Source organism: Larus michahellis, chromosome 8 (assembly GCF_964199755.1).
Source record: "Larus michahellis chromosome 8, bLarMic1.1, whole genome shotgun sequence".
In the NCBI taxonomy this organism is placed as follows: domain Eukaryota; kingdom Metazoa; phylum Chordata; class Aves; order Charadriiformes; family Laridae; genus Larus; species Larus michahellis.
Window position 1 is genome coordinate 11,572,156 of NC_133903.1, and position 24,031 is coordinate 11,596,186.

Sequence of the window (24,031 nt, forward strand, 5' to 3'; positions counted from 1 at the left end):
TATTTAATTTTTTTGGTCACCTGAGATGACATGATCCTGGTTTCCTTCAATGCTTTTGCAGTATTTGATTATTTATGTGAAAAGTGCAGAAAGAGGTTTTTCTGCATAAATTATTCTTCTTTCCAGTTCATCAAACCTGTTTTTACTCCATGCTTAAATTGTTATTGCTCATTTAAGCAATCCTGACATGCCTAAAGCTACAAGTAGATGGAGATCTTATATCTAAACACCTTCATGAAATTCAAGTCCCACAACGTACAAAGGCAGCTCATCACAAATTTTTATACACATCATTTGGACACTCATTCAGAAAGCATGAACAATCCAACTTCAAATTCCACTCTGCTAAGCTGTAAGAGTTGGAGTCCATCCTGTTGCTTAATAAGAGTTTCCTAGAGCTCAAATTGGCCTCACTATCCTGATGTATTAGTTATATTTATTCAGTCACTCAACGTTGTTCTGCAAGCCTGGCTCAGTAACAGTTAATTTTCTTCCCTGAGTTTCAGGGAGTGCAAAATGACTATCTTTCTTTAGAATTCTGCAAAAATTAAAAAATACCTCAAACCTGACTTTCTAAAGCCCTGCAGGACTGGGAGAAAGATCACTCAGCTGCTGGAGAGGTGCACAGACATACACGTAAACCCAGAGAATACAAGTATTTCTACAGTTTAACATGATTTTCTATTTTTCATAAACTTTCTTCTTCCCCTCTCACACACAGACAAACCTTTGAGGAACTGACTGGGCATGACTTAAGATGAGATAAATCAGCCAGTTAAAATTTTTGACAACCCCGCCTCCCCCAAACAATGGACAGAATTCCCCCCTGAAACTCAGACCCAGAAAGCCTTCAGTGGTGCTGGGAGCTGAAGTCTCCTGTGAGATGAAATCAGATCTAATTGATTAGCTATAGTGGCGCTAGAAGGAGGGTACAATTGGCAGCAGACTCCTCATCGCATCTCTGAGTCTACAGCTCCCAGCGTTTCTTGAAGCTTCACAGTTCTTTGATCCTAAAGGAAACAACAGACAGTGCTCCGGCTCTGCTTGCAGCTGCAAAACTCCAAAGCGAGATTCTGAAAATATGACACTCAAAGAATAAACCTCTCCTATTTAGGTCACTCTTACTATGTAAAAAATATTGTGGCTGCAAGTGCACCAATGCACAAGGCAACATCTCCCTCAAAAAGGTGAAGCATGTGAGAAAACTGTCTGATTTGTTTGTCCTTTACATCTACACACACAGAAGGATCCAAAGGGAAAGATCGCCATCAGGTTAACTCTAAAGTGTTATCCCTGAACCATCCTCTTGTCTGATGTGAAATTTGGTGGCGCCTTCTCTTAAGCTTCAGATCTTCAATTTCCATAGAAATGATTGTGACTCTGCTGATACAAGATCTGTCTTATGAGAATAGAGGTGACTTCACAACTGCCCCCTAAGAATGTGATACCTATGATGAGAAGATGAGATTCTGTACCTTTCCCTATAGTTCACTGTGCTCTGCCTCAGGGGCCTCTGTACAAAGACAGGGAGGGCTGCAAAGAAATACTGTAATTGGAAAAATGGAAACACACAACAGGGAAAAAGGCCTGCTCATGCATTCACATGGGTTGATACAGTCAACTAGAAAAAGTAGAACTACAGAAATATTGGAGACAGTATGTTTGTGTTACTTTACTTTCCTATACCAACCACACCGTTACACTGACAGGTAAATATTCATGTTTCTTTGGAAGGGTTAAAAAGGAATTGTGCTTTTATTTCAAAGAGTAAATAAATTTTGAGCTACTACTTCCATAAGTAGTTGCACAAAAATGGATTAAAAAAATCTGGGACATGGGAGTACCTCCCTGGATTTAACACCATGAAAACAGACTGAGAAGTACAGATCAATGCATCATTTGTTATAACCGGAGAGTGAATCAGTTAACGACTTCATGTATCTAGAGGTATGTTCAGTGTTCAACACTGGAACTACAGACCTGTCTCAAGGAAGTAGGACATGAAAGCTTGGTATCTTTGTATTATTATTTACTTAGTCCAGTGTGGCTGGAGAATTTGAAGCTTTTCACTGTTCATTTGTTAAGGTAGTCTTTCATACTTTAATCCTTCTTCTCCTTCAGGCACAGGAGAAAAGCCAAGAAGTACTCAGTAGCAAGCCTCACTTTACCAACCCCCCTACTAGCACTCTTCCCTCAGCATTCCCATTTCCCAACTAGTTGAAGTGCCAGCGTCATTTGTTCCACCTACGTCTCCTGATGAGATCCCCCCAAACTTCACATCCTGCCCAGTGTGTGCAGACTTCCCAGACCTTTTCTTGCTTCTACTAAATCATTTCATCATTTTCTTTGTTATTTACCAAATTGGCTTCTGATACCCGCAGGCACTCTGTCATAGGTAAATAAAAAATGCTTGGGGACTCTTGATCCAAATATTTTCCTGTTTTATCATCCAGCACACTCATTTCTTCTTCCAGTGAGGTAGCCCTATTTTAATTATAAATATGTTGTTTGTGCAAAGCCTGAGTGTCTTGAGGAAGATCAGCTGCATCATTGACATTCTTTTACAGCTTTTTAAAGAAACAACATTTTACTTTAAAATCTACTGGGTGATACTCTTTCTGAATCTGGGGAATTCTGCTGTAAGCAATCAGACATCCAAGCAACCACTGACCATGCCATCCTTTAGTAAATAAAGAGAGCTGTGAAAAGGTAACTCTTCAGGGACATGTTGGTCTTAGCAGAAGCGACATCTAGGCTGCTGGGAGAAAAGTCCTTCTTTTACAAGACATAGTTTTAGCACCAAAATAAGACGCTCTAAACATTTCCATCTATGTTGTCTCCTTTTTAAGACTTTAGCAACACATTGAACTTGTGAAAGAAAGGAAATCTGACCTTTAGGTCCATTTAGTTCAGATTTAGTTTAGGACATGGACCTGTTGGAGTGAGTCCAGAGGAGGGCCATGAAGATGATCAGAGGGATGGAGCACCTCTCCTGTGAGGACAGGCTGAGAGAGTTGGGGTTATTCAGCCTGGAGACAAGAAGGCTCCATGGAGACCTTATAGCAGCTTTCCAATACCTAAAGGGGGCCTACAGGAAAGCTGGGGAGGGACTCTTTATCAGGGAGTGTAATGATAGGACGAGGGATAATGGTTTTAAACTGGAAGAGGGTAGATTTAGATTTAGCTATTAGGAAGAAGCCCTTTACTCTGAGGGTAGTGAGACACTGGCAGAGGTTGCCCAGAGAAACTGTGGATGGCCCATCCCTGGAAGTGTTCAAGGCTGGGTTGGGTGAGGCTGTGAGCAACCTGGTCTAGTGGGAGGTGTCCCTGCCCATGGCAGGGGGGTTGCAACTTGATGATCTTTAAGGTCCCTTCCAACACTAACCATTCTATGATGATTCTACGAAAAAAAAGTATTATTTGTTTACTTAAGTAAACTTGACTTGCAACAAAGTAATCCTCAAAATTGCTTAAGATTACCAAGCCAAACCTGAATATTCATGTCACAAATATTGTGAACGCAACAGACTTGAACGAAATAGTTTCAAGCTCTGTTGTCTGTGGGTCCCTGTCCTTCTTATTTTGGGGGCTCCAGAACTGGATGCAGTACTCCAGGTGGGAGTAGAGGGGCAGAATCCCTTCCCTCAACCTGCTGGCCCTCTTCTTTTGATGCAGCCCAGGATGCAGCTGGCTTTCTGGGCTGCAAGCGCACATTGCCAGTTCATGATGAGCTGCTTATCGACCAGCACCCCCAGGTCCTTCTCCTCAGGGCTGCTCTCCAGCCATTCTCCAGCCAGCCTTTATTTGTGCTTAGGATTGTCCTGACCCAGGTGCAGGACCTTGCCACTTGGCCTTGCTGAACTTCATGAGGTTCACATGGGCCCACCACTCAAACCTGTCCAGGTCCCTCTGGATGGCATCCCTTCCCTCCAGCATGTCAACCACACCACCCAGCTTGGTGTCGTCAGCAAACGTGCTGAGGGTGCACTCAATCCCACTGTCCATGTCACCAACAAAGATGTTAAACAGCACCAGTCCCAGTACTGACCCCTGAGGAACACCACTTGTCACTGGTCGCCACTTGGACTTCGAGCCATTGACCACAACTCTTTGAATGTGGCCATCCAGCCAATTCTTTATCCACCAAGTGGTCCATCTGTTAAATCCATCTCTCTCCAATTTAGAGACAAGAATATTGTGAGAGGCAGTGTCAAATGCTTGCACAAGTCCAGGTAGATGATGTCAGTTCCTCTTCCCTTGTCCACTGACACTATAACGCTGTTGTACAAGCCCACCAAATTTGGCAGGCACAATTTACCCTTAGTGAAGCCACATTGGCCATCACCAGTCACCTCCTTTTTTGACATGTGCTTTAACATAGTTTCCAGGAGGATCTGCTCTATAATCTTGCTGTGCACAGAGGTGAGACTGATTGGCCTATAGTTCCCCGGGTCTTCCTTGTTTCCCTTTTTAAAAATGGGAGTTATGTTTCTCCTTTTCCAGTCTGTGGGAACTGGAATTGGACTGCTACCAACTTCTCAAATATTACGGGGAGTGGCTTAGCAACTTCATCCACAGTTCCCTCAGGACCTGTGGATGAATCTCAACAGGTCCCATGGATTTGTGCACCTTCAGGTTCCTTAGATGGTCTTGAACCTGGTCTTGTCCTGCAGTGGGTGGTTCTTCATTCTCCCAGTCTCTGCCTTCGCCTTCTGTGGATTTTGTTTTGTTCTAATTAAACCCCAAAACTCAAAAGCTTTAATACTCTTCAGCTTTGTACATGGATACGTATCAACAGCAGTAGTGTGATGTTCTTCAGAATTACCCATGAATACCAATGAAGACTAGTAAGACAACTGATAGGAATGAATCCCTTATTAACAATATAATATAAATAGCAGCAGTTATCTGTCTGCTATTTTGGTTCTGCAAAGGATGTTCTAAAGACAGTAAATGTGTTTAAGAGAGAAATTACACAGATAAAAGCCACAGAGATCATTGCTTTACTCCTACACATTCATACTATAATAACAAAGGGCTTGAGGCACAGAAGGAGTAAGAGCAATAACATGATTTGTAATGCACACATTTAATTTTTCCAAAAGTCCTTCCCCTGACAGCTTATTTGAAGAAGGATAAGAGGAAAAGAGAAGCTGAAAAAAATATGTGATATGTAGTAGCTATGATATTACAGCATCAAAAAATCACCATGAAACTATCGGTCTGTCCCATGGTAATGATAATATTAAGTACAACAAGTAGTTTTTATAGTGGGAAGTTTGCAAAGCTTCCTAGGCTACAGAAGGTGCTCCTGAGAAAAGTTCACCTTCCCTTGTAAGGGACCTGCCACAGCAGGGGAGGAAGATCTGCAACTCTGTGCTGTTGGTTCTCATTTTCATAAGTGATGGTTATGAATACAGTTCCTAGAAAAAAAGGTAGAGGTAGGAGCTGAACACTCCGATACGGCAGAAGTCGTACGTGTGTGCACACTATTAATATTCATTGAGGTGAGCTTCATTACTGATTCTTCCTTGACTGCCTGTCAGTCACAAATGCTTTTGCTTTACGTGAAGGCTACTCAGAGGATTCTGTTTGGAGCAGGCTTTAGTTCTGCTTTGCCTTTGGGTTTGCCCAATCCACATGAAAACCTTATGAAACCAATTTTCTTCTGACAGTGCAAGTTTGGCAATTGCCAGGGAACACGGTTTCTTTTCAGTTTGACACACATCTCTGGTCTGGAAACCTCTGAAAATTATGCACAAGACTTTAATAATACAAATGGTACGCAGTCTTATAGGAGGGAGACAGGAAGAGAAAGAAAGGAGAAGAGAAAAACGGAACTGCATGTGTGCAAGTACAGCTATGGAATTACTTCTGATTTTTATTTCTCTTGCTTAATAACTTTCTCTTGAAAAGCGTTCCTTCTGGCAAAAAGAATAGAAAAAGATAACTTTCTAATAGAAACAACTTATGCCACAGCTAATTTTGGAAAAAAAAATTTTACTTCAATCCAGAACGATTGTTCAAAATTCTTTAAAATTTTAGGAGTTAAGAAACAGATCGAATAAAAATAACTCCTGCAAAAAATAGTTATTACATCATTGGGACTTTTTTTCATTTAAACAGTAAAATTCAAAAAGCCTTCAGGCCTCAACCCATATTCAGAAATAGTGGTGTAAATCTAGTATGACACCAGTTGAAAGACAGCACTAAAACCACGTCTTAATTATGTATTCAGAGACCTGAACTGGGTCTTCTGTGTCCTCATGCAGCTTTCTGCATCATCACAACTAAGAGTATTTGAAGCTGTTTAAGAGTTACAACCGGCAGTATACTAAAAGAAACAAAAACATCTAATAAAGTATTAAAACTGAAAATTAAATTCAGCACACAGAAGAATGCCAACAGCAATGCGTGAAAAAAATGAAATTAGGCTCATGCTAAGAACAGTTATTACAAATAAATGTGGTCAGGAATATAAGAGCTTTTTCAGTCAATGTTAAATAAGACAAATTGACACCTTAAGGAAAAACGCACACACATTTTCAGACACTGAGTCACATTGCAGAACCCTGTGAAATTTTTTCCAACGTGACCCACATACTACTCAGTGTGCAGCCTGCCAGGAGAGCCCACCTGGTTTGCAGTCCACTCCCAGGAGCAAGGCACACTACTGTGTGCAGACTGCCTGGATTTCTCTGACTGCAGTAGTAGGGCCTGTTATTGCACATGACTGCACACTTTTTCTGCAAACGTACAATGAAGTGGCACTCCTGGAATAGTTAGGCAGCCCTGCCTTTAAACAAACTGAAGGTCCTCACTAACCAAAAAGGTTACAAACAATTTCATATTACTGTTGATGTATGAAAGCACTGCTGCAAACTTTTGACACAACCAGATTTGTCCTAATTGATTTCCTTGAGAAGCATTAAAAACTACCCAGTGAAAAAGCAAGCAAGACTACCAAAGGAAGAACTGGAAGGAGCCTTTTAAGCAAATCTCCTAAGTGTTAACCTCTTTGGCTTCGGACAGCATTTTTAGAAAGCAAGCCAAACCCTCATTTTCTATAATCAGTTTATGCTGCAGTCATGCTTTATTCAGAAGTTAAGCATGACAGCATGACTCCTTAGTTCCTATTTCAAAAGGCAAGTTTTCTTACCATATATAAGGTTTCCCATAAAACTAAAACTGATAAATGTGCCTAAATGAGATAAAACTAAATAAATATTTCACAGTAGAACTTTTCATATTTATTTGCCATTGTAGATGCCATGAAAGGACATGAGCTTAGAGGCCTCTAGGAAAAAAAATAATGAAAAACCAGATTTACAGTTACAGGACAGCCACTGGCTGCATTTTCAGTCAGAGATTTGAATACATAATTCTCTTAGACTTCTTTTACAATTTCATCCATTGGTTCAAGAATAGAACTGGCAGTCTTATTTCCTTCTCAAGTCTATCATTCACTGCAGGATACTGAACCAGCAATTTAACATCTTGATGCCCGAATTTGAAATGTTAAATCACTCGGAGGATACAACAAAGTAGTGTGATCTTTGTCTATCTGCATGCAACAGATTTCAGGTCTCCTGAAAACATGATGTGTCCACCATTTGTTTCCAGGTTGACAGAACCTATTGATTCTGGTAAATCAGAAAAGCTCTGTTTTTCTTACACTGGTTAGATACAAGTACTCTGCATGTCATTGGTCTCTATGTTAGGTACAATATGTGCATGTCTGGAGTATTTTGACCAAAACCAAATCACGATATCATTGCAGCACTTTGCAAAATTGAATCATAAATATTGCAATTTAATACTATGTAAATCAATGCAGTCAACTGTACAAAGCCCAACTGGAAAACCCGTTTTACATGTCCAAATAGAAACCTGCCTAAATTCAAACAGTAACTAAATGTTTGTAAAAAGAAGAAGAAAAAATAGACTTTGCAGTGCTGTGCTTTTTTGGCACGTTGCCAGAAGAGGGGTGCTTCTGTTCACAGACATGTGGCTACTCTGATGTTCCAGGGAACTGCACCCCTGTACATGAGGTACCACACATGATGTCTGGTGCCTGAGGAGTTAATCAAATTCTGTCTCAGCATTCCCAGCCAAGCAGCAGCATTCACTGCCTGTAGTGGATAAAGAGAACGTTCCTGAGACTGGAGGCTCTACTTACCAAGTCTAATTACATTCCTATTCTAAACCATTCCTAATGCGTTTCAAAACCCAGAAATATTCTGGCCTCTTCAGCCTTTCAGAAACTGTCATGAAAGTAATCGATAGCAGAGAAGAAATGTTTGGGCCTACATATTTATGTTTCATCATGTCTCATATCATGCAAGTAGAATTTTATTTCACTGTGAAAGCAAAATGCAGTTTTGTCTCTGGAGGTGGACAAGTTCCTTTCAAACAATGTCTGCAGAAGAAAAGGTTAATATGTCTTTTCATGCTTGGTTTCTCTCCAGATCACTATAAGAAATGAGTAAATAGATAAAGTAGTAAAGGGGGCTAGGAGAGGAATAACACAGACCCACAAAAAGTAGGTTCTACCAATATTATGAAAGTAATTTATGGGTCATTCCATGTATTATGTATTTTTCCTTTACTTCTATCAGTAATAGGGAATAAAAACCATGAAAAATAATCCAGACATAAAATATTATCTTCCTTTTCAGAATGTCTTAAATAAAGGCAAACTGGTATTAAAAGTCTGTGGAAAAGAAAGGCAAATATTTAGGACAGAAATCAATGGATTGCAGACCACAGGATGAATTCTGCATTCTGAGAGCTCAATACAAGAACGGAGAAGGAGTTTTTAAATGGCCTTCGCCCTTTCTTAGAATTCAGTATGGTTTAAAATTGCCCCATCTTACACACGGCCACGCCAGTGGCCCATGAGATAAAAACAGCCAATGACCAACCATGAAGTAGCTACATTCCTTCCTCTTGGCCACACTCAGATCTATCATATCATTCCACCCACTGCTAGCATTATATGAGCAGAATTGTGTCTACTGACGACATCTGGATGTATTCTGTTTTCCAATAGACTTCATGTTATGCAAAGCAAATTCTTCTATGCTCCATGATGCCTGGTGAACCCCTTCATTCAAAAGACAGGTCATTAGTTATTTGTTTTACTGGATGGAACACACTTTTCAATGAATTTACTGGATCCAGTTCATACCTGGGGACAGCTAATCTGAACTCAGTCCATGTTAGTTTTTTCCCCTCACCCCCAAAAAAACTTGTGTTAGTGTAGAAATGATACTTCTTTGATTTTCAGATGAAGTCCTGCAAAAACACTCACATAGAGTTGGCTTATATCTTTGAAGGCTTTGAACATATTGTCTTAGATGCCGACTTAGAAAAGCAAATGAATAAGTAATCACACATTCAGACAGGATCAACAACAGCACCACCAAAGGCAGCATCCTAGCACTTCCCTGAGCAAAATTCTTGTGTTGTCTTTGAGCCAGGATTCATTACCCTTTTGTCTTTCCTTGAGTGTTCACTTTCATTACTTACAGAGAGAAATGTAAAGTTCCCATAGCTTCAGGTAACTACAGTAACGTCTCAGCAAAGTCATGGCTGTAGAAGCAAAGCCTTGTTATAAACTATTAAATATTACATAGGCATAGCTTTACTGTTACACAGAAAACATCTACATATAGGCAGTTAGTGTATTTTAGCTGTTATGTGGTGTGTCATTGCAGTCATTTCATTGCTATCCTTTCCCCCAGCATTTTCCATTGGCTTGCTTTCTCTATCTCTAGCCCTAAATTTGAAATACAATCTCTTTGTGGCTAGAATAAAGCTCTGCATTTCACAAAGTAGTTCTTAAAATATGTTCAGATAACAAACAATTCTGTGAAACATCTACTGAGAAACAAGGTTCCCTATATATTTTTGTATCTTCTGACTGTGACTGCAAGCTGTCACTGAAGCTTTTTTTTTTTTTAAATGTCTTTAGAGCTTTTATAAGGGCTCACTCCTTTGTGGATTGCTCTCTCTCACTTCAGAGGTCTCTTCCCACTCCTAGGTGCCTACTTTCACAAAAGCTGTAGGACGTAATCGTCTTTCGGGATTCTACACTTCTCCCATAGCTGTAAGAAGCGGTGCAAGAATTCAGAGCCATTTTATGGACCCACAAAGATAAGAGGATTGTCAATGAGGAAAAGAGTAAAAAAATACTGATTCAGCATTACCCGAAACCTCCTTATTTGGCTGTACTTACTACACAGAAATGCTTGTAACTGCAGTATTTTACAAGAAAAAGAAAGCATTACATGATGCTAATGCATGTTCACATGACTCTCTATGCCAAAAGTGGTTACACAGCCACCTTGAAGACTACTTAACTTAGGGAGCAGAACAATATTACACAGTTTTAGGGCCACCTCTCAGCACAGATAACATACACTCAAATAAGCACACTGAGAAATCCTGGCCCTATTACAGCCACAGGATTTTTGCCACCCATTTTCAAGAAAACATGTTTTCATCCATGGTACTTAGTCTATAAGCAACTCACTGGTTTACGTGCTTTTGTTATAGAATTGTGGATTATGAAGGAATATGTGAAACTTCCAAGTTTGGTCATGGCCAATCATCAATCAGCCAAAGAGCAAAGCTGGTCTCTGTCAATGACAGATTTAGGCAGAATGGTGAAACCTGAATAAAAACATAACCACCAAAAGCCCATTCCTTTCTGGCCACCTCATCTAAATGAGCATAAACTCACCAAAATTTTCTTAGGCATTTCCCAAACAGCTTGGTAGCCATCACCTTTCAAAATCAAAATTCAAGGAATAACACAAGGGTCCCAATATGAGACATTTGACACCGATACTGGCAAAGTCAAGATCAAAATAAAACAGACGGTTGTGGTCACTTTAAGGCATTGTTGGATTCAGATGAGAGTGAGGAGTGGAGTGATCCACCTTTTAGATGATAGGCTCATGGCTGCACAACTGCTCCAACAGAGTGGGATTTAAATTACGTTCCCTACCCAGCAAGGTGCATCCCAGCTTCTGCTAGGATGGTCCACACCCAGGTTCACATCCTGATGAACTTGTGCTGTGGATCAGAAGAAAATTTAAGATTTATAAGTCTAGAAAGACAAAGGAAGAGAACGCATCTCTTTATCTTAATAGTTAAGAAACTCAGCCAGGAGGGAGGGGTTCTGCTTTTGATCCTTACACTGTTTCTATATTTTTCAGATATTCAATTTATGCACAGCAGAAACAAAAGCCCAAGTTCTGCCCCCTTCCTGGCACATGCTTTAGGTTGGAAAAAATTCATATTTCAACATTTTTTCCAGATGAACAGCTACAACAGCAACTAAATTTGTGGGTGCATTACCTTAAAGGAGTAAAAACTTTACAAAAATATTGAAACTGAGAATATTTGTGTAATTAGCTGCCAAGACTGGAGGGAGGGAACACAAAGAATAACACTCAGAATTAAAGCCCTTCTTTTACTATTGCTCATTTGGCAATTTTGCAATTCTAATTCTTTACGCATTTTGCAAACACGACAGTGATATCTTTAAATCCTGTTTTACTGATTTATATACAGAAAACCAATGCAAAAGGCACTTCTATAGCACTTTTCATCTGAAAACTCAGTATACTCTAGAAATAGCAATTAATCTTTGTAACAGTTAACTACCTCCTCCAACGTGTTAACGGCTTCTTTTACAGCTGGTGAAACCAAAGCAGAGGAAAGCTGGGTCATGTGCCCAAGGTCACATAAAGGCACTATGTAACTCCAAAATATCTCTTTGCATGTTTAAAGTCCTGAGATACACAGTTGATTTTTAAAGTAGCTGGCATCAGGATACTATAAGTATGCTTTTCTTGATAAAATATTTGTTACGAAACCATGCTTAATATTACTTTTCTGAATCTTTTTTACTTTGAAAACCAGAAGTTAAAAAACGTATTTCTGCACTATGCGAGTATCAGGTCACTCACACTAGGGCATAGCACACTGGTATTATAAAACCTATAATCTAGTCAATATGCAAGAATAATGACTGCTTTAAGGCTTGCCAAAAGCTCTTTTCAACAACTGAACAATTTGGTTTTATCAATGCTTTTTTTGCTACATACTTCCTACAATGGTATTTTCCCACACCCAATTCTGGTACATGTGCCTCTGTGTAAGTCTGCATGTGCATGCTGAAAGAAGACTGTTTGAACGAGGTTAAAACATTGGATAAAGAGGCTGACTTTCACTGTTAGCATTTAACTCCTAGGCATACATAAGATATTCTCCAGCAAAACCCTGCAAACCATTATTTGATCAGGACAAATACAAACAGCAGCTCTCCCACACTGTCACTGCCACACAAAACACGTGCAAGTAGCCATTCGTCATGTTTGCCAGCTTTCTGCTTGACTTTGCTGACGAGGATCAAAGCCTGGTTTGTTCTCTTCAAGCCCAGATTCCAGACATCATCTGAAAAGTCCCTAGGAAGGGACTATGGACTAAACTAGTTAAAGAAAATTTAATGTAACCATATTTACAGAATTAATCATTTCACTTACTGTATTATCTTCCCTTACTGTATTATCTAAGAAACGAATAAAGAGCTGAAAATTTTATGTATAACATGGCATAAACAAGAGTAAAATCAGTCTCACAGATGTGTCATAGACACAGCCCTTCTGAGGCTGATTTCTTCCTTGCTTAATTTTTACATTGGGGGTGTTGCTCATATGCAGCAGTAATACAGTTTACTCTTCTTTAACTTCACTGTTACTTTTTTAAACAGAAGTAATTATTTACCTTGTAGCTGATCATCAAAGATCTTGGTTACATCATACAAACTGCTGCAGCTTAACAAAGATCAAATTAAAAGTACAAACTTACAATTTTACTCTATCCTTACATGAGATTAGCTTAGTTTTTAATTTTTCTATGCAAATTCAACCAATTTAAATGTGGAATAGGCAGACAAATGATCTATATTAGGAGCTGGACGTAATTAACTACATTGAATTTAAATTACATAAGCTAGTGTGACTTTTCTTATATAGACAACGTCTAAGTCATAAGATAGAGAAGCTTGCTCTCCTAACCATCTGACTTGCAGTGCCTTTGATGTAAACATATATACAAATATATACTTGTGTGGATATTCACAATGCCTTTTCTGCAACTGTTTTTCTCAATTATTGGTAACAGACTACCGAGAAATTAGCAATACAGACTGCATTTCCCTCCTGTTTTTATTCCACTTGCATATAATACTGTTTTGTGGCATTCAGTGATTATTAACAAATTAAAAGAACAAGCCACATATAGAACTGAAAAAAGCTCCTCCAAGGTGAAACAGGTGAAACTTTTTGATTATTCAGATAACAGATCTCTAAATGAAACAACTCATCCCAAAATCAAAGCAGGTTCTCTTCGTAACACATTACAGGTCTATCAGCAATTGCAACTGCACATCCTGTCCTGAAATTAGAATAGGCCATTATCTACATTCTATGATTTGTTTAAAACAGAAGACACCTGTATGCTACAGAAAAGCATTCACTCATTGATTAAAAAAACAGACAGATGGAGATGGGCAAAACATACAAAGCCTAATTTTACAGCACAGACAAGAGCAATTTCAGTTCATCAAAGAGGAAACATCTCGTTAATGACAAAACTAAGGACTGAAAATCAAAGTCCTGTCACACAGTCATTATACAAAACGTGTCATGAGATGACAAGCAGCAACTGCTTTTAGTAATATTCCTCCCCGTTGAGGGGCCAGGACAAGGGGGATGCAGAACTGAAGCCTGATCTTGAAGACTAACGTGGTGCTCATGAGAATTTCACCACCTTGCATAAAGATCCACTTCAGAACTAGAGAGAAGGAGAAAATTCAGTGTTCAACAAAAACCTCCTAGCAATACTGGGGAGAGAGAAAAAGAAGGAAAATAAACAAAAACAGTGCAGGGAATTAAAAACCTACTTACCATGAAGGCAAGAGGAGCTGAGCTGTATAGACAGCTACTTGTACAAGACTTCTGCAGAGAAGCCTTACATGGCATAGCTTCAAGGAAAATGGATGGATCTAGCCAGGACACAGCAAAAGTCAAATCCAGGCTGACACAATCATATATTCAAGGCACACCACTGCTGATTAACACACCACCGTGTTAGTTGATCTACATATTTGGCACTATCTTAAATCAAAATCTAGTTTTTTGAAGTGGGTAAATAAACCCTCTTTACGTAAAAGGCAAGATCTTAAAAAATGAAATTCAGTTAAGCTCCCCTTAAACCCTCATACTCAGTCTCAAAATTTAAATGAGTTGCTGGACTGCTGCAGAATGTCTTTAGCTTCCTGAGCATCGTTCATACTTTTAAGCAAGGCCAAATAAATACCAGCAATAACAACAATCAAGCTTGAGCAAAAGCATGCACTGGAAGAGACATCCAGGAAATCACAGAGGGCAAAATCCTAATTTGAGAACTGCAATGCACTATTTGTTGGCATGGCTATTGCTGTATTTCTTTGTGGTACTGGCCCCAGAAAATAATGTCAAAACCTGGAATTCAGGATTTTCATTGTCTGTAAAATCACAGGGCAAATACCTAACCTTCAGCAACCCAAAGTATTTTCAGCCCCATAAAGCATTAGTGAATTTCCAACCATTTGGAGCAACAGATCCCATTCTTCATTTTGCCCGAAGGCATTATTCAACAGAAATGGATCCACCTCATACACCACTGCATCTTACAACTGGCTTGGTTAAACATCCACATGACATTTTGCATTTAAAGATATGTGCTCTCATACAACACGGCATCCCAAGATGCCCCGATATTTCCAAGAAAGTCTGTATACTTCTGAACACTTCCTCAACTTCCTATACTTTGTGAGATGAGCAGCAGCAAGATTCATACGACCTGTCCCCATAACGTAAATATCAGCACAACCTGAGTGATTTGGGACAGGGACAGTCTTTTGTTAAAGGGCATCAGGTTTTGTCTGCATATAAGAAAAGCCTAGCACAATGGCATCCAAAAATATACTACAGAGAGAAAATAAGGGGTGGGAGGTGGCATGGGTTTCTCCTACTGATGTACCTGTAACTGTACCTGGTCCACAGATATAATTGTACATGACATACTGTAAACTGTGTAACATTTCTCTTGTGTCAAACTGATTTTTTTATCCCCTGTCCCTTTTAAATCCTAATAGCTGACAAAGTCAACGATGACTTCTACAGCAAACGCCGACATCTTGCAGAACTGGCTGCCAAGGGGAGCCTGCCACTCCATCCCGTGCGCCTAGATGAAGAGAGAGCTTACACGATCGACAGCGGCCTAACCAAACAGAACGGGCAGAAATCCAAAATTGCAAAGATCCACACACACCCATTAGGTTACAACTCCCACTACAAGACCTGGGATCCCAACGACCAGTCTCTTAGACGGCAAGCATACACAAACAAGGGGAAGCATGGTATGGGAGACCCAACGTTAAGCGACCCATTGACAACCCGGAGCCAGCATTACTTGGGCCCACAGCCATACTTCATAACTAACAGCAAGACAGAAGTAACTGTTTGAGTTTCTTTTCTTTTTTCTTTTTTTTTTTTTAATGAAATCCTTTAAAAACCACACGCAAATACACACACAACTCAAACACTCAACTGAAAGGCAAAAAATAAATTCAAAAATATAAAGTAAAACTAAAAAAAGCAAACAGAAGGAAGGAAGGAACTTCCACCTGGACACTCTTGGTATCCAGCCAACTGTAGGCCGAAGAGTGGGTTAATACCATTCAGCAATACACACTGAAGGTTGAATTATAAACTCCATTTGTATTTCACAATGGAACACAAACCCTTGTGACTAAATTTTTTTACTTGAAACTAAAATCCATGATGAGAAGTAGCACAATCTAGAGAAACCTTATGTCTGCTTAAACATTTACACTACGTTCCTGCCTTGAGACAGAGGAAGAAAGAGAGAACAATATACTGTAATATATTATTTCAGAGAGGAATTTTCTATAAAACCTATTAATAATCACTAGACCTGTGAAAAGCCAAGAGCAAACATCTCGGTACAACCCCTAACATCTATTATTGTACTTTCACACCATCCTTTAGAAAGCGCAAAAAATATATATACAATAAGGGACAAAGACTCTTTCACAAGGAATTTATGAAGACTGTTATGATTAAGAGCATATGGGACCTTTCTGGCTGGTAGAGAATTCTGCAGGATGATAACAAACAGCAGAAGATTTTATTTCAGTTTACTTTGATTTGAAATTTTTGGGAACCTCCAAAAAAAGAAGAGACGTACCATATGACACAGAAAGCTGCTGGGGGAATAAGGGCATCAGAATATTTCCTCTCAGTCCTCCTGTTTTCGGGCAGATGGTAACAATTCTCACTTTGCAGACTGTCAGGACTTTTTCTTCACCTAAATGTTTTGCCTATCTTCAACTGCTTCAGACTGAAATTAAGCGTGGGTGGTGCCTTTACTGTATTACTATTGTTCAATGACGGTCTTGTTTCTCAAAGTGACCCCTCTGTTCCTTTAAGCTATTTCCTCATGTTTTGCTAAGGATGACAAGGGTTCTGCCCTGCTCAGCCTCCTTTGTTTGTCCCAAAGGGAAACTAGACTACATCTCCATGCAGTGGTTGCACAGTCAAGACTATTTAGTTAGCCCCTCCATTTTCCCAATTTAAATTTTTTCCCTCTAGTCTCTCATTTTGTATTTGCTTTTAGCCATGGTAGTTCTTTGTAGTTCAACTAAATGTTATATGGTATATTGTCTCTATCGTTTGGCTTTCTATAGTGGCGTTCCCTCTCGGTGGACTATTTGGTGGAAGAGGCTAACAGACTAGCCTCAAATGTCAAAGAGATCTGGGTTTAAACTAAACAAACAATTGGACTCGTGGTCTTGACTGTGGTTCTGATGAGCAGGATGCCTTGTTCGTACGAGTAAAACCACTCTTGAATTGGGCACTGATAGTAGACTCGCAGACCTGGGCCTATAAAGCTTCGGCACATCCACAAAGAGATAAGCAGAGTTGGGATAGGATGGTGGTGCTGCAACAGCCTGATGGCAGGCAACACATTCAGTCTTTCACTTAAATTCCTGCCCTTCCCCCCAGAACAACTCATTTGGCTAAATCCTAACTAGCTATCTTACTACAGTTGCGTTCTCACCACCTGTCAATTCTTCTGGAGATTAGTTTTGGAAGAGTATGCAGAGAGCAGTGAGAACTGTTATGTGGTAAGAAGAGTTGGAAGTGGCATTTCTTGCTGTACTCAACTGACTGTCAGTGCTGCTTCTTAGTCAAGGATGTAAGGGCTAAGAATTTGAAATGTGGTTAAACGGAGAGACCGATTTTTTAGCTATATCGAGATTGATTTGCATCCTGAGAGCACCGGCATCTCTCTATAAATGTGCTGGTAAATTGTATGATCATATGTTTTAAGACTATCAGACGTGGAAAAAGCCCACGGGACAAATACTTTGCACACAACCCAGATTCTCCACTATCTTACTTTTATTCCTTTAATCTTTATTGCCTTCACAACTGGCTGACTTAATTTGACCCTTTATGGAATGTTGCTGTTAATCCATGTGCTTTAGATACACATTACAGCTGCACTCTAATTCACACAGGTTTCGTGTAACTTGAGCATATTTTATGTGGAAATATTTTAGTAACTGTATGTTCTGTAAGTAAACCCGTGTTAATACTTGTTAACTACAGAGTTTATGATACCAATAATACTTCCTACAATAAAATGTTTGTTTGTTTTTTAAGAATGTTTATTTGTAAACATATGTATTCACTATGTTAATATGAATTTCTTACCTGGCAATAAAACTGATTCTATGTGAATCCAACTTGCTGTCTCATTTCTAAACTTGTATCATTGAGCCAATTTTTGAGTATTAACAGAGCTTCTGGAGCCTCTCACTGCAGTCACTGGGGTTCATCTCAGCACAAATGATGATTTGACTCTGCCATTGGTAGTCTCACGAACAAGAGGTTCTTCAGAAAGCAGCTGCACGTTGTTTGTGTTAGATATGTGCAACGCCTGTTATGTGCAATGTAACATAATACGCCAAGGCACACAAACCTTGCAAAGCTCTGTGTGCCCTGTAAGCCTCCAAGCATCACACACAGCTTGTGTCACTTGATCAGTTAATTGCAGTTTTGAGGAGAGAAAGACAAGGTAAGCATGTACAGATCCTGGTCCTCATGAATGCACGGGAGTTTTGCAATAAGCTTCAGTCACTTCCTGGGATTGTAACTACCCAGTAAAAACAGATGAAACACTGGCGTGTATCGCTTCAAAATTTTTATATGTTCATTATAGAAAAACCTGTACACAACATCTGTGTACCTAGTCTTCTGGAACAGAAAGTCCTTTACAGGCTCTTAGTACGGATAATGGCTCATAAACCTGACAATGAATAGAACCTCAGAAAAGGACAGTGTTTGGGTAGCTTCTTCTCTTTGCTTTACTGCACTAGTATCAGGTGAATTTCAGAAGAAGAAAGGTAGATTCAGCATATCTTGCTTCAAAATCAACTTAGTGCATGACTTGATAACAATTCTGTAGACAATTTATGATTTCTAGGAAGACACAACACACTATCAGAAGGAAAGTGTCAATCCAGAAGCGGTTGGAGTTAGCTATTTTAAACAGCATAAAAATCTCATTTTCATTATATGCCTTTATGGGTGCCATGAAATAGTCTGTAAAGCCCCACTTCTGGTTACAAGAGCATTTCCCTGCCTCAGGCACAACTGCAGAAACAACCCCATTCTGCCAGGGGAGCCGAGGAGAAACATATGGAGTGCGGCCACAGCACCAGAAAAATTCTGGGCAGCCCTGCAACCCATAGGGAATCCTGGGGAGTCCAGCGGAATACAAGCCTAACCTACAGTAGACACAACTTACTGTTACAGCTCCACCAACAACCAATCCACATGTTGTTTCTATCAGCAAATTCCTGACTAGAATCACGGATGGCTTTGCTAGTGTAAGTGCCTCTGCATAGGCTTTCTTCCTTCCAGATACATGAAAAAAAAATGACTCCAAAACTCCCCCTGCATCTGATTTTATGTCTCTGCATGTTTTTTTCTGTTACGTTAGCCTGAACCTTTTGTCACCGTGAGCAAGAACTGCACTGCGTTCGCATAAGCATTTCTTCCATAAGGCTATTTGATATTAACACAGAGGCACTGCACAAACAAAAAAGCCTATTGCCAAGAAATGAAGATGTTCCGTATACAGAGCTGTGGAGTCTAAAAGTCTAAAGGTTATCTGTTTTAGACCCCTTTAGCCTGGAAACATCTCATGACTACATCTTTTGAGCATGATCCTGAGCTTACACAAACCGAAGACATGGTGACTTATAAAAATAGAGGATCAGGTCTCTTGACATTCCACACTAACTACAAAGCGACTCCAGGACTCAGGCTTTAGATTTGATAGGTCTGGGAAAAGATTCATGCTTTGCTCTATTCTTATAGAATAGTTATTGAATTTTGAGTACTAAATAAATAACCCTAGTCCACAAATCCCTTTTGCACACAATCCTGAGCACTTTATTTAATCCTGGTCTCTATACTTGAATACCTGAAGGACTTCCAATGATAAACACAGTCTTTACTGTAATTATATCATCTTGCTATTTGGCATGGATAATTTTATTTTGCTAAAAACAGTTATGACAGGAAGCATTATTATATTAGATTTTATCATCTCATATATCACCTAGTGCTGACAATGTGAAAATAGGATGAGTACCACATTACTAAAAAGTGAGCATTGTTATTTTTATGAATGCAAAAGTAAAATTATTGCGTCTATTGATTATATGTGACTTCAGATAACTTTTGACATTTATTTCAGCATTAATATAATACTTATATAGTAGTACAGATGCCATGCTAGCTTGGGTACGAAAGCTGTTTTTAGCCACAAAGGATTGAATGAAAAGTCCTGTTCATTTCAAGTCATACAGCAACTTGCCGTATGTATTGTTTCTAAAATACCATTACATGGTCAGTAAGAAATAGCTTCCAAAATACATTAAAATCCCAACTAAAAAAAATAACTAAAAAAACCTATATTAGTTCAATAACAAAGTTCTAAAGGGATAAAACTATTATTAACACTGTTAACTGTATTAAATATCAGGAACTACTCAGAAAATTCCTGGTAACTAATTCTCCAGAAATGAGACTGGTTTGCGAGAACGAAATCTGAGGTTTTCTAATTGTAAATAAAATTATCCATTTACCATAGCTTGGCAGAAGATGTAGCACGTAATAGCATTATTCCAAAAGTCACCTGGCATCATGACACCATCCCATTTTACAAGATGCACATTGCATTTACATTACTTTCCTATCAAGTTCTAACTACTCTGTCCAGCTGTTGCCCACTTGAAGAGGAGAGATGTACAAGATGATCCTTCATGCCATATTCTGCAGCTCCCACTAGGTTGCCCATAGAAGAGCACAGAAGTCTAACCTGACAGCTTAGGATTCAAACTCAAGCTTATCTCTAGTGTTTGCCCAAGACATGAGCAGCGTTTTCTCAACAACAGGCTTAATGTCAAGGGGTGACATTAGAAGAGACGAAGAAAGAGACTGCGCAACGTGAATTTGTCATTGGCAGCTTGGGTTATTACTCACAGAGTGCACCTCTTGTAGCACTCATGCTCTGCTCTAGCAAACTGCACAATCAGCCCAGCTGGCTCTCCTGGTATACATTGTGTAGGACCATGTTTAGGAGGGCAACAGCAGATGAGTGTGACTAATGAGGGAAGATAAACTTCAATGTTTTATGCTAAACTACTAAATCAATTCATTTGAAAAATGTGACATAATAGCACATTAATCTCAGCCTACAGATGGGAAAAAAAGAGCCAGCAAATGCTATTACAGCTAAAACCCCAGAGGAAAACTTTCAATGTAAACACCAACATACAGCTCTAATTTGAAAAGTGACTGTAAAAACCCAATTCTTGGAATTCATGCTTCATGCTTTAGAGATTTCCAGACTCAAATTTGCTCAGCCTGCAAGTAAGATGCGTCCTCATACCTGCCAGCTCAATCTGGAACACGAGTTTTAAACCAGGCCTTTCCTCCCCATCCAGCTGCATTAATGAAAGTCAGGACCAAATCAGGATACTGGTTATATCCTGTATCTGAAGAAAAGCTGCTGTCAGACAAATGCAGCTGATTGGACCTAGCAAACACTTCTGCAGAAGATGCACCATGAAGAATTTGACACACCTCGTTCAGCTGTGCTGGCCTTACCAGGTTAGCAAAACATAAGACAGATGTATTTGTCACCGGTGACGACAAATCACTCTTTTCGACACCAAAAGAAAATCAATGCTGACCCTATGGGAGTTCTGGGGATTCTCCCTATGCCAGAACCTGCCAAATAAGCAATGCCTGAACAAGCCAGGTCTCCCTGGATAGGCCCTCCTCATCCCAGGTCAGCTCTTCTGGCAAGATAACGGTGTTGCTTCAAGAGCAAGGCGTTCTCTTCAGTTTCATCTCTTTTATTTTTCATCTTCAGAACTTAGGGTCCCTTTCTGGGAAGCAGAAGCTATGGATTCAGGCTTACCTGAAGCTGAGTTAAGTCTTGAATCCCAATCTATCACTGCTGCTATGGTTTCACATAAGAGAATAGAATGAGATGCTACTTGTACCTAAGTGCATGAAACAATGTTATAATAGGTCTGGTCCTTCATGGATGCATGAAAAGGCTCTTTGTACTCATCTTTCTCTGCAAGTAACTTGACGGTCATTTTGCATCCCCAAACAAAATCATTTTGCAAAATGCCTTTTTTTAGTAAAGATAAGATTCTTTTTTTTCTCTCTCCAGAGCCTTAACAATACATTCACATTGTTACACACACAGTTGCACCTTGTCTGTTTAAGTCAACACTAGCTTCCTTTGCTTAGCAACTTCGCCTGCATTTAAATTGTAAGAAGCATCACTGCTTGTTAATAGGAGTTGATGTTGAACTAGCAGAGTTCATCTTCTGAACCTGCACACCAAGCGTTGTGTGCATCCCTCACAATCCATAAGGCTGGGAGTACAATAGGCTATCAACAGTGAGGATTTCAAATCAAGAGAGAATGTCAGGCAGTGCCGCTGCTCAATCTGAGGTTCAGCTACGAACTAGAACTGAAAAATGGGAATAATAAGAAGCCTTTTCAGTGGTCATTGGCAGGGCTATTTTGTCAAGGAAGCAAGTCCTACCAAGCAGCAGGTATGTCATTGGAGCCACTAATACTCCCTGAGTAGAAGCACATTCTTTTTCCTGCATGCAGCTGTTGACCTCATTTTCACTCTCAGGTGTTTGGGTTTACACTAACATTTTGATCACAGTAGTTATTATTTGAGAGACTTTTGCCAATGTTAGTGCATATAATTCCTCTGAAGCGATTGGTCCCCAAGGGAAAGAGCACTTTACCTGCTCCTTACTATTTCTTTAAGCAACAGAAACACTGCAAAAACATCATAATTGTGCTCTTTTTAGCTGCAACAGGTGAAGAGAAACTAGGTTTTGCTTTGTCCTTACAGGGGTAAGGAGAGAGCTCAAGGATGCCTATGTTTCTGTCTCTTTTCAAGGCAGTGTTATGCTTCAGTAGGGATTTTTCATACATGCTCTGCAGGAGACAGCACTGACTATTGAGCACAGAGACATCCTGTTGACTCCCTCATACACTAGGAATGAAAGAAATCACGCAATTGGAAGACATAAAGACGGACTCGACTACTGTAGCATCAGTACTGTCTTTGCCATATGCCACGGTTCAGTGGCTACTTTCCACCACCCATTTGAAGATATCAGGAGAACTGCATGGTATTTTCAAAGCTGATGCTCTCCAGTGAACTCCTGCAGTCTTCCTGAGCATCCACTCACACCCAGCACCTCACCTGGGCTCTCAGCTTCCACACCAATGTAGTAGTCTCAGAAAAAAACCTCCTTTCTCTGTACACATGTGTATGCACACACATTTTACAAGATTTTCCACGAGTCACTTGACCTTTGGAGCCTGACTCCCTAAAACATTTGTGTTTGCAACACCATCAAAGTGTAACGCTGATTTGAAAAATCCACCATGCTTTGCTACATTTTAGGGGACTTATCTCACTTTTGAAGATGGGATCTATATCCCTAATTTAGTTTAGTGCTTTTGAAAATGAAATACTAGAGAATGTGACATTCTAAAGAAGTGACAGTCTAAACTTTAGGGATGAAAAGCATCCTTTAAGGCTGTAATGTATTTACCATTACTGCTTGAGGAATGATAATACTAAGAATGATAGAGAGCAACTTGACAGGATCCATTAAGGCAGAGACAGCTCGTGTACGCTATTATGCACAAGGCTCTGCACAAGTCTGCCTATGCAGAACAACGAGTTCTGGTTTTTACTAACAGTGATTTATGAGTTTGGGGTTTTTTTCCCTAAGAGATGCATCTGAAAAGCACAAGGCTAAGAGTGCCCATAACAAAGATGCCCTGTTGAACACAGCAAGAGACACAACGTTGTACAGCATGACTCTAATAGCAAAGGCCTTGATCCTGTACTGCTGAGTTAGTGGCAGGCTTGTCAGTGTGCAGAAGACCAAAACCCACAGACAACTCACATTCGGTCTTTGATATGTAAAATTTTTTAGGCTCCCTTACAAGTGATTTTTTTCAGTCAGATACCAACTAAATGTTATGGGAAAGGAAATGCAGCAGATAAATGACAGGCTTGCACAGATCTCTTGGACTCAGTCACTGTTGAGACTGCATTTTAACAAAATAATGGCTGCAACATTGCCTTGTAGCAAAATGCAATTATCCTGCCAGGATCTCATCTACCTGGTTGTCTTGTACCTTTGACACAGCTCATAAGTAGTAGGGAAGACTCCACTCTCAGGCTGTTGCTTGGCTTCAATGTGCACATTCAAAGTCCTTGTGAAAGACAGATGCTACAGCCTTTAGGATAC

The 24,031-nt window shown here is 39.7% G+C and overlaps 1 protein-coding gene across 4 annotated transcripts in view; it reads left to right on the top strand.

The window, feature by feature from the left end:
• Window positions 1-17,888, top strand: part of SHISA9 (shisa family member 9) — a 190,542-nt gene extending 172,654 nt beyond the window's left edge. For all 4 annotated transcript variants that reach the window (XM_074599541.1, XM_074599544.1, XM_074599542.1 and 1 more), the window contains one exon: window positions 15,215-17,888. In XM_074599541.1, coding sequence (XP_074455642.1) covers window positions 15,215-15,585 — 371 coding nt within the window. In that variant the 3' untranslated portion in view covers window positions 15,586-17,888. The remainder of the gene's footprint in view (window positions 1-15,214) is intronic.
• Window positions 17,889-24,031: the final 6,143 nt, after the last annotated feature.